The 12,558-nt window shown below is 33.4% G+C and overlaps 1 protein-coding gene across 23 annotated transcripts in view; it reads right to left on the bottom strand.

The window, feature by feature from the left end:
* Nucleotides 1-12,558, bottom strand: part of DMD (dystrophin) — a 1,241,121-nt gene that overhangs the window by 616,308 nt on the left and 612,255 nt on the right. For all 23 annotated transcript variants that reach the window (XM_080576230.1, XM_080576221.1, XM_080576232.1 and 20 more), the window contains one exon: nt 5,813-5,985. In XM_080576230.1, coding sequence (XP_080432356.1) covers nt 5,813-5,985 — 173 coding nt within the window. The remainder of the gene's footprint in view (nt 1-5,812; nt 5,986-12,558) is intronic.

Raw genomic sequence — 12,558 nt, 5'->3', positions numbered from 1 at the left:
ACTGCACTGCTATCCAAAAATGAGCTTTCTTTATGGTTCATTCTTGTTACTATAACCGTTGTTAGCTGTTTGTCACTTCTATAATATTGCCAACCTGTTTTGGCACCATCATTATGGATTTGGGATCTTTTCCCTAGTCAGAGAAGGGCAACCTGCTCTAGGTGTCCCTGCTTGAGCAGGTAGGGTTGAACCAGATGACCTCCAGAGGTTCCTTCCTATCTCAGCCATTCTGTGATTCATGATTAGCTAATAAAAACTACTTTACAAAATATTTTTTCTGATATAACTAAGAGTGACATATGACTTTTTTCATCTTTTCAGAATTAAAAACATTTTGTAAGGATATCTGATATGAACTTTCCCAAACTCTCTCAGAACATTTAAATTTAATTAGATTTCAGATTAATTAGATAAGCATTAGTCTAGTCTGTAACATACACTCTGGAAAATAATTCTTAAATAAGACATGAAAAAGACAAAAAACAGTTTTCTGAAAACTAATAATAGAGCTCCTTTAAGACTGTAAGAAAAAAAGTTTAAAAATGTTTAAGGTCTACAATATCTGTAAAACTTAAGTATTTTGCTTTTAAATTAACATCTTTTGAGAATTTCTCCATTTTTTATGTCTTGTGATAATAGATATTATATTCTTTGTGAATGATTTGCAACACCAATAGAATAATTTAAAATTAATATATTGTTGGTCTATTCTGGAAAAAGTTTATTGCACTTTATTGATCCAGTAACTGTTAGAAAGGAACGCTTTCAGAGAGTACGTGCTGTTGTTCACAGTAACAAGACTGTAGCAATAAATATCCTTAGAATACAATATCCTGACAAGAGAAAAAAGGTCTTCCAAAAGTGTTAAGTTGACAAGACATTATGTAGACAATCTTTAAAACATCTATTTTCTAATATAGATTTAGTAAATTTTTTTTTCAGTTATTGTGTGTTGTTATTGAAGATCTAAAGGGACCTGTAGCGATTTCCTAAATATTAATGACTAATACAAAAATACACTGGCTAAAACTGCTACAAAGAAGGGAGACTATTGTTAAGTTCAGGTATAGGGACAGGAAAACTTATGGCATCTAAATGATTATTCTTATTGGCACTTTAACATACATTTACTCTACAACATTCAGATTGTATTATCTTAATGCGACTATTGAAAAAGATAACACAAAAAATTTAGTATCTCAAGTACACAGGTTGAAGTTACAAATTAAATGAGTTAGGCTCACAAAAGACAAATCATGGCGCTGCTGCTGTTTCCTGGGGTTTGCTGTGTACTCTGAAAACAAAGAAGCAAATTCCACTTGGAATGGGATGGTGTCACCCCATATATCTGTCAAAAGCACAATCACTTATCATGTTGTGAAATTAATTTGTACAGGAAAAAAAAAAAAACAAACACACACCTCCTATTAAGAAACTATGATAGACCTAGGCTACCTGTTGCAGACTAATTTTTTAAGTACATGAGTTTGTGAAAAAAGCAAAAATTTGCATTCATCCTACGTTTCTGAAAGGCAAACAACTTTACAACTAAAAGAGCACAGAAGGGATCATCCCAGCATTTTTAATTGTACTTTTGCATTTAAATATTTCCTGTTATCTTACAGCAAGTACAGTATGAACACTTACATATAGGCAAAACATGTGAAGCAGCAAGGTTTTCAAAGACTTTAGAAGATTGGATTTGTAATGCTATTTGAGTATGTACGATCACAATGAATTTCTGTAAAATTGGCATGTGCTCTGTTGTAAAACAAATTGAAAACATATTTGTTTTCTTAGCAAAAGGAACACACTAAAGTTAATTACAAAGTATCTAGATATAAATTGGGACTTCCTGGAAATCTATTTCACACCAAAGACGAAAGATTTCCAGAATACGCTAACACAGTATGCAGCTAAGCTTTAAATATCTTAATGTTACCTACAATTAATAATCTATTACTAAACAAACTAGTGAAGATTGGGGTTAATATCCAAAGATAAAGACAGGTATATTTCTTTGCATTAAAATTTGGTGTGTTTTTTAGAGAAGGCAAATAAAAGTAATGCAAAGAACAATCACTTCATCTTTATTTTCTTTGCCAAATAAACAATCTGCGCTTTAATATAAACTTCTAAGGCTTTTAGTAACATGTGAGATGGCAATGTACAAACCTTTCTTTCCATTCCACTAAGTCCTAAAGAGCACCTGATTTACACATGTCCAATTTTCTGCAAAGTAATAAGTGTGATTTCCTCAGAATTGACCTTAGATTTTTTTCAACTGTTTGCATAGAGTATTAATGACTTCTAAGTAGCACACAAACACTTAAAAATTCATTTTCAGTTCTGCCTATGCCTAATATACAAATTTACTAAAAATAAAACAAATCTCTACAGAAATGTTTTTCCTTTGATCCACCTATTTGCCATCACTATCAAACAAGACTTACTCAGATATTAGATTTTAACTGAATTTCTCCTCTTGGGTCTGGTGCCAGGATGTTCTGAGTGGCCAACATCAGCCTCTATTGCTGTCATCTTTGGAAGTGAACATATTCCTTTTCCATGCTTCATTAAGAGCAGACATTTTAGCTCCAGTGATTTTTTCTAGTTACTATGTAGTGAACTCATACATCAGCCACTACATGCTAATTTAGCCTATACAATAAAAATATTACTGAAAAATAGTTAGAAGTTATCCTATACAAACTATATTGAAAATAAATGAAGAGAGAGATTTTGTGAGAGTTTTGCTTGCTTATGTACGGTTGTAACGGAAAATGACAGAATATTCTCCAAAGGTGTACACTGCAATCTCAGCTCAGGGAAACTTACAATATTACTGAAGTGATACTAGAGTAGCAGTAACTTTACCTATAAAATATGAACTTTAATGAGAATCCAACATGAATGTTTCTATTTATTTCTATGAGATTTAGAATAAGCTCTCTGCTAGTAACTGTGAAGGTAATGAAAGTTCTTCTGTGTTCCAGCTATCATAGAGATCATTGTCTCTGCATTTACTTAAATAATAATTTCCTACCTATTACTTATTACAACCTTTTGATTTCCTAAATCCAATATTCATAAATGAACAAATAATAGTAGGAAATTTCTTTCTGGATTCTTTCAAACATATAATGCATACTTTCTCTAACACACACTCCCTTGAAAGCAAGAGTGTTCCAATTATACTTCCAAAACTGTCTTAAAACATCATCATCAGTAATGCTTCTCATAAACACAGCTTCATTGATGTCTCAGTGGAAGACTTACACCGATGGTTTCATCCCTTACAGATACAAACAGCTAGAAGCAAAATGCTGAAGGCTGTATTGTCTTCTTTCATCTCCTCCCAAGCATTTGTGTGCAGTCCAAATGCACCTCACAAAACTGCAGAAGCTACAGGGACCATCTCAGAGTTCAAACAAAACCAAGTAAACAGTGACACAGTAAAACTGACACCACAAATGAAATATTTAAAAGAAAACAAAAGGTGTGTGATTCCAGACAGCAGTCAAAGCTTATCATCACCTTGAGTTGGTGCCAATCATACTAAAAGAAGAATGCACCCCCAGGCAAACTCCAGATGACTTGAAAAAAAATAATATTTTATACTTCTCTAGTACCTTTACCTGATGATTTCAAAATATTTGACAAACATTAATTCATTTCACCTCCAAATACTTTCTGCAGCTGGCTAAATATCACTGTAGTCCAAATAAGGGATAAACTGTCAGTGTTGGGGGACCAAGCTTTCAGCTAAGAGTACATCCTTGCTGTGCATCAGTGGAAGAAAATGCATGTGGGAAGATTCTCAAGGTTTCTCACAGCTTGGTCTCTGAGTTATTGAGACCAGTAACTAAGAGTTTGGGCAAAGCCACCTCTGGGAAAAGTGCAACACCAAATATCCCCAGTTTTTATTATCTGTGAGAGCAGCTGCTGTGGTTTAGCCCAGGCAGGCAGATAAATACCAGACAGCTCTGACTCTCCCCACATGGGATGGGGGAGAGAATCAGAAAGGGAAAAGTGCAAGAACTCATGGGTTGAGATAAAGACAGTTTACTAGGTAAAGCAAAAACCATAGCCAAGTGAAGCAAAACAGGGAATTCATTCACTACTTCCCATCAGCAGGCAGGTGTTCAGCCGTGTCCAGGAAAGCAGGGCTCATCATATGTAGTGGTTTCTTGGGAAGACAAATGACATCACTCTGAATGTCCCCTCTTCCTCCTTCTTTACCCCAGCTTTTATTTCTGAGCATGATACCATACGGTATGGAATATCACTTTGGCCAGTCTGGCTCAGCTGTCCCAGCTGTGACCCACCCAGTTTCTTGTGCACCCCTAGCCTCCTCACTGGTAGGGCAGCACAAGGATCTGAAAAGTCCTGGGCTCTGTGCAAGTGCTGCTCTGCAGCGACTGAAAACTTTGGTGTGCTATCACCACAGTTTTCACCAAAAATCCAAACCACAGCATCATGTGAGCCTCTGCAAAGAAAATTAACTCTATCCCAGCCAAAATCATGACAGCAGCTTGGGTCCAGACTTTGCTTCTGACTTATTCTTCATTTTTGTATATGTCATCATGACAAACAGAAGAATTTCTCTTACCACAGCAGAACAATATAATATATAATATATATTTTAAAAAAAGTTAAATGCATATTAGAATCTCAAAATTTAGGTATGTCTGAAGAGCCAATTTTGTAAAATTCCAATCACTTGACAATTTCGATGAATGGGACTATTCTTCCATATATAAGTATTTTCACTATTACATTAATAGTTTACATTCTCAGAATTGTCAAGGACTTTTTGTGGTAATTCAATAAATGTTTTCAACTATAACATTTTATTTAAGGTAAACGTATTTGTTAACTCTTAAATAACTCATACCGCAAAAAACAACCTTCCACCACCACCAAAAACAATAAAGCATGTCCCATAAATCAGAAACTTTGTTGTATCACTGCCATTAATATCTTATATACCATCAAATTAAAGAACTGGAAGAACAATTCTAGAAAGTATAAACCTAGGTATTTTATTGCAAGATGCCAAAAATTTTCAACTTCGGGTACTGATAATAAATGACTGGATTGCTAGTCTCTGTTATGTTACTAATGAGCCACAATCAACAAAATAGGTTTCACTCAATTTGCATCAGAATGCAATTCCCAGATTACAAGTACTACATATAATATACTAAGAGAAAAAAATAAGTACCACGTGTACCATGAGATCACAGATTTATTATCCTTTTAATACCTTTCTATATTTCTCTTCATTGTCTTGACTTACTGTATGACATCTAATATACAGAGAGACTTATAAAAAGATGACACTGGATTTAGAACTGCTAATAATTCTAACTATGCTTCTTAGACATAAAGTGAGAACTGCTCCTGGAATTAGTAAATCCTTTATAATTACAAGGGATTTTACTCAGATACTCCTATCACAGGTTAAGATTTTTATATCAATAACGCTGTGTACAAGTACAAAAGAATAACTAATAATAACTCAGAGTAAAGGTATATATCATTTTAGTGACAAAGAAATATATAAGCAATACCATGTTAGGTTTTCATCCAATGCTAGTGATAGTTGGTCAATATATTTTCAATTTTACAAAAATGCTTATAAAATAAATAGCAATTTTCCATACACTTTCTATTTTCAGTAAGGAGAAAGTATGGTTTGCAGCTTTAAAAGGTATTTCCACAAGAAGGAGAGTAGGAAACAATCACCAATAGTAAAACAAAAACTAAAGGATGTCATTGGAAATAACAATTTTTAGAAGTTACTTACGCCTGTCGGTCCCTGTACATCTTGTTAACTTTCTCCCATTGGAAGTTAAGCTGAGTCAGCTTGTCTTGTATATTTGCTGCTTCCCTTGGTGTAGCACTTTGCAAAGCTGGTATCTTCTTGCTGTGAATAATATCTATATGACCCTGCAGTCTCCCCAGGCGATCTTTAATGTTCTGTAATATCAAGATTTTAAAAAGAAAAACAGAACATCAGCTGTAAGAAAAAACATTGTTGATAAGCAAAAGAAAGTGGAGAAAAATGTACATTAAGCAACAGCCTGGATAATAATAACAATTTTACAATACAACCAAGGTAGTAATGACCAAATGCCCATCCTTTCTTTGAAGACATTATTAACTGTAGCCCGCTGGAGGGGAAGCAAAGTGCTGTTAATTCAGTAACTCATTAATTCCCCTACGACAAGGTTACAACTGTTTTAACCCCATTTCTTCTTAAGAAAGCAGAACAAAGTCCCATTTTACAGGCTCATGTTTAAGAGTGTTTTTTAATTATTTGCTGTTTAGGCTCCTCTTTTGTACTTGTTTCAGCAGATATTACACAGAAGTCAAAGTTACAGCATGAGAAAAGTAGCTTATCAGGTATCACTGTTTTTGCCTTTTGCTGGGTATTCACAACCCAACATTTGCCATTCTTTAATTGGTCCTTTATTCCTATTAATACTCAGTTCTTTGTGTTTCAGAGTAAGACAAAATAGTCAACAGTATCCCTTCATAACTGCATAATGCCATCTGTTGGAAAACCAAGGAAGAAAAACTGAATTTACTTGGGGCCCTTAACATCTTTATAGTGTATGAAAACATTAAAATTTTCATACTTTGTCAATGGCCATTCATTAGCCAACTATCAATCCACTCACTTCCATGACTGAATTACACAGATTTTCTGTATTTTTTCCTCTACAAACAATATGTAAATATGTTGTGCATTTTGTGAACTAGGTGGGGTTCAACATCTCTCTTTCTACTAAATCTTTTAAAATCATTTGAATGACTGAATTTGTTGGAAAACTCATTGCTAAGCAAAGGTATTGTCATAAACTGTGTACTGACTTCACTATAAAGCATTAAATGTAACAAGAAGTCATCACCAGAGACTTTCTTCTTGTGAATCCATATTTATGTAATGAAGTCCTTGAGCAGAGGATTTCATGATACATTTCAGTCTACCATGAACACAAGCACAGTTTGGTACTTCTATGATTTTCTTGTTCTTTACCAGAAAGAAGATACAAATATATTTTGGATCAACCAAAAACCACAAGTTACATAAGCTTGCCTTTCAATCTCACATTATAAATACTAAAGCCAGAGAAATAACTGCTGGTTTTGAAGGAAAAACATGTCTTTTATACAATTTATACAGCTGTCATATCAATACTATGTTACAGTCCTGGTAACATACAACATATATAGCATTACCAGAAAGGAAACTCAAGCAAAATGAATGCTTCTGAAATGCATGTTAATCATTCATTCTTTAAAACTTTTCATTTCTGTTTCTTCCAGGTGTCCTCCTCTGGCCTCAGTGCCACAAGGTATATGATATTTGTTTTAGCGGTTTTATTTTTCTTTCTATGGTATTTCTGTTTGGAAGTAAAATGCTCTTTCTTCCAGATTAGTCAAGATATCCATGTAAAGAAAGAACATGTCAAATCTGGTAATTTCCTTCAGCAAATCAAAAACATTTCCTCACTAAAATGAACTCCATTCTTTTGAGAAGCTCTGGGCATTGTTCCTTACAAAGCTGAACTTCCCATTATACGTCTTGCTGCATGAATAAAATGAAGGAAGGCATGAAAGGATTTAAATAAGTGCTTTGGATTGGTGACTGCATCAATCTGTCTCTAGTCTAAAGTTAGACTTCCTTTTTCTGAAGCTTGTAAAGTTAAGACTTCTCCTTCTTCATAATGAAAGGCTAAAAACTATGACAATTTAAGCATTTGAAACAATAATTTAGATGGTGAAAACAAAGCTCACCAAAATCTGGACAAAAGTAGACAAATCATCTGATATACCAGTGAGACACTAAAAGCCTCAGATGATTCTTGTGATAGGTATACACAAATAGCAGTGCAAAAATTAATGTCTTATTACATTGTTATAGTATCTAGCTGTTTCTTACCATTCCTTCTTTTTAATGAATTCTTAACACAGGGATGCACGTCTTGCTGCAATTGCTCCAAAACGAAAGGTATACTATCTGCATAAAAATCTACAGCCATATCCAACTCTTCTCCAACCATTTCTTCTAGCTCCCTAGATTTCCAATGCCATTACATCTAACTCTTCTATGGTGTCTCTTATTTCTTCCAAAATACATATGCTTCACATTGTATATTGAGAACTTATAGCTAGGAACTTATCAGACCAACTGACGAGTTATTCTTAAGTCTTGCTTAACACAGAAATATTCTTCAGTTGCTGCGCACAGCTCTGCAGCAACTTTGGCCATTAGATAAGGGAGAATTCTGATTTGACAGAGTTATGAGAAGTACAAATTACCAGCCTGTGGGTGAGCTCTTTCACACTACCAGCACTTTCAAAAGGAGGCAGGGATCAATGGATGTTGGGTTATTTCACAGTAAGAGGGGAAAAAAAAAAAAAAAAAAAAAAAAAAGAGAGAAAGTTATAATCACTGTTTAACAATCTGTTAGTCTGGTGCAACCCTGTAGCTGGAATCTGATAGCTCTATTTCACCATGCAGAAAAATATCAGACTTGGATTTCCCTTGTTAATGAAGAACAGGCATCAGATCTGAAGTAGTATGGGAGAGATTTTGTAGGTTATAATGTAAAAGAAATAGAAGAAAAAAGACCATTAGTATGAATGGGATCTTCCTTAACCCATTGCCATTCTGGTTATTGCAAATGAATCTATCTAAAGAGTCCCTCAGCCATTTTCTCAGAAGGTTTCTGACAGATATGGGAAGTCTGCACTGATTGTTGTTGTTGTTGTTTTATCTCCATGGGCTGTAAAGGATAAGAATGCTGTAGTTATTGAGGTACAACAGATATCCAGTGTAAGCACACACCATTCGGTGGAGTTATCAAAAAGAAAATAAAAGCTGTACTAAGCATTTACAAGCACATATCCCATCACGTTGTTATGCCTTCCCTGTATTTCCACTCAAAGTTACGTCTCAGGCATATAACTTGGGTTTGGTAATACAAATGAAGAACAAAGTTGTCTTTCCTTAGTTTCTCCTAGAGAAAGAACCACAGCTACAAAATTCAGTTCTGGAAAACAATATATATATATATATATATATATATATATGCAGGCTTTCATCTGTTTTAAGTACAACTAAAAAAAAAAAAATCTTCTTCGGTGTCCTTCTATTCACCTATTCTGAAGGACAAGACCCCATTTATATATCAACATTGTACAAAAAGAATGAAATAGAGGTCTGATCCTGCAAAACCTTGCTGAACTGTACAAGCTGAAGTCCAGAACACATTCTTCTAACAGCACCTTTTACAGCTAGAAAAAAAGTGCTCAGTTTTGTAATAGTTTGGGTTGTCTCTGTTTATAATATTCTAAAGGCTACAAACTTCCAATTAATACATTTTAAAAAGGTTCTTTTATCTTCTATGATAAAAAGAAAGAGTCTATCAATCACAAATTATAACAATTTAAATGTAGTTTAAAGGTTATTTTTAATTATGAAAACTTGACACCAAGGTTTTATTTTATCTTTAAGGTTTTCTAGTATTATCAAATAGAAACTGTGGGGGTGTATTCTTTTCTGTGTTTGTGGTTTTAATAGTTCTGTTTCAGAAATAATGACACTTGAACTTTAGATCCTGGATATAATGCTCACTTAATGCAAAATTAAAGACCACATCCATGTTTTGTATGTTAGAAACATTTTCTTTTTTTTTCTACGTTTTAATGGAATTCACTTTTTAAATATTTTACACACTTTTACTGATATATATTGGTTTAATTTTAAATATTCTAAAATTCCTGAATGAAGTCAATCATGAAACGAACAGTGCTATGCTTAAAGTACAGTGAAAGCAAATACAAATTAAGTTAGATGCACAAAATAAATTAAAGTGTAAATAGACAGAGGTGTGAGGAACCTGCTACCTACTATTTCTAGTCATTACTCCAACATATGATCTTTGGGAAAACTTACCAGCTCTAAACATGTTAACTTGCATGCTTTTTGCACAAAGTTGATAATAAAAGAATCAGTAGCAAACAGTAAAGAACAGTAATTGAACTCACCTAATATATTTCAATAAAAAACAAAACAAACCAGAATTAAGTATGAAAAAGGTGTTCAAAACATAATATGAACATCTGATAATGTTCAGAAAGGCTATAAAATGTCAATTTAAACCTTAATACGCTTAATGAGATATGGAAACAACTTCAGCAGGTCCTACTCAAAAAAAGTAGGATTTTTTTTCTTTTAAATACTATGACAAGATATAAATTGCTAGTAAATAAAAAGTTAAAGGTTTACAGTGACAGCAGATTTTTTCACATTACTGTTATTCCCAAAGCAATGAAATTCTATACAATTTGAATTACATTCTTTTTGTTTGGATATGTTGTCTTCTGTCATGTGTTTTCTCTCTGACTCATAAAACATGACAGACAGTAAGACATTTATGATTCACTATTAAATATCTAGAATTGTTATTTTTCTGGTATAGGAATTTAAGTAATGGACCAAGAAATCTATGTTTAGATATATCATGTAGCTGACCAAAAAAAAATTATAAAGTTAAAAAAAAAAAAAAAAGCTTAGGATTCCACATATTCCTAATGCAGAAAAGTCAAAAACCCAGAAGTTTGGAATGTCAGTATTTACATGTCCTGACCTTTCACTTCCATTTACTTCCCTACTCAGAAACCATACCCTGAAGCAAACACCAGGAAAAAAAGTCTGAGTCCCATAAACCCAGATGGAGCATGCTGAGGTTCTGTGACTATATTGTGCACATATAATTAGATTATTGCTGGGAGCTGTGGGAGACCTTACTAAACTGCAAGGTGCTGATCTTTAATAGAGATTATGAAAATAATGATTTCGTGGAGGTGATATTAAATTGGACATTAATTTCATTGTGATGGTAAAAAGCATAACATGGCACAAAAATTACAATGTGTCAAATTTCACGTCCCTGGGAAATGACAGTTAAAAACACTATACCTAGTGAAGGTTTTTGGTTAAACTTGAAAAGCAACGTTGTGTTGTTTTGTTTGTTTGTTTTTGGTTTTGTTTTTCCTCACTATTCATGATTCCCAGAATGTAATAAATGTTTCTTGAGATCTATAAAAATGAAACAGCAGAAATGCAAGAGAGACATTCAGCAAAGGAAATTGCAGCCCTGTTGATTGAAATATACTGTAATTTCAAATCTTTGTGTATTATATAGGGAATATCACACAACTTCTGTAACAATGCAGTATAAAAAAACTGATATCAAGTAATTCAAAATCAATTTCCTTTCACAAACAATATATTACTCATAGTATAAAAAAATACCCAGTTATGTCACTATAATAAAAAAAAAAAAACTTTGAAGAATGACCTCCCATACCTTTTCTTCCACTATACTCCTTGTCACCAATTATTGTTGCCTCCATACACATCCTATCAATTTAGTTTCTTCTCATGTACATCTTGTTTACATGGCTCTGACCTCTATTTTTAAATTCTCAGAATCTTTACTCATTATTTTATATACTTTCAAACTATTTAATACACTTTTAAAATTAAACACAACATACACAGCCAAGCTGTATTACTTATTGAGAAACTGGTCCGTTCTGAATACCATATTCTAGCTCTTATTACAGAACACAAGTTGCCTTCTGGACAATTAAACACTGAGAAAATATTCTGAACCTATAATTCAGTTCGCCAATCTTACATATCACCATTTTTCCTGTCATTGCTCTGCATGATTGCTTAGCTGCATTTTTTAGAAAGTTAATTTGTTTTAGTTTTTAACCAAACTAAATTCTTGTGTTCATTTTTGTTCCCAATTTACTGCACACTCTTTCCTTTCTCAGCATTTAATAACTGCATCAAACAATGGTAGTTTTCATGAAGGTTTTGAGTGTTATCCTGGTAGAAACTGTATTCTATGCAGAAATTTCACATACAATAAAGTTGTGGCACAGAAGCATGCAGCTACTATGCAGAAGACTAGGCAGAAGCATTTAGACCACAAAAGCTATTGTAAATTGTCTTTATGGACAGTCTGAGCTGAACTGAAGCTCTTCCCAGCCTTCTAATGTACATCTTATATGTTCATCAACTTAACTTCTAACTCTGTGGCTCCTCATTTTTCTTAACAAAGAAACTTTAAAAATATCTGCATAAACTATACCTACTGATTCCTTTTTGTTCAGCATTTATGAATTCTTCTGATTCTACTAATGGAGGATTTTTACACTTTTTTTTTCTTTTATAGGAACAAAACAAATCAAACACATAAAAGACTCAAACCATCTTACATCTAGTTAATATGTTTTGGAAATCTCTAATAATGAATTTCATACAATCATAGAGTGGTTTGGGTTGGAAGCAAGACCTTAAAGATCATCTAATTCTGATGACCTTAAAGATCACCTAATTCCACCTCCCAGTAGATCAGGTTGCTCAAAGCCCTGTTGCCCCATTCAACCTGGCCTAGAACACTTCCAGGGATGGGATTCAAATTGATTCAAATTCAGTATATTTGAACCATCAGCATAACAGAG

Source organism: Anser brachyrhynchus (assembly GCF_964034855.1).
Source record: "Anser brachyrhynchus genome assembly, chromosome: 1".
Taxonomy (NCBI): Eukaryota; Metazoa; Chordata; class Aves; order Anseriformes; family Anatidae; genus Anser; species Anser brachyrhynchus.
The sequence above is the reverse complement of the archived record's forward strand: the minus strand, read 5'-3'. Positions and strand labels throughout refer to the sequence as shown.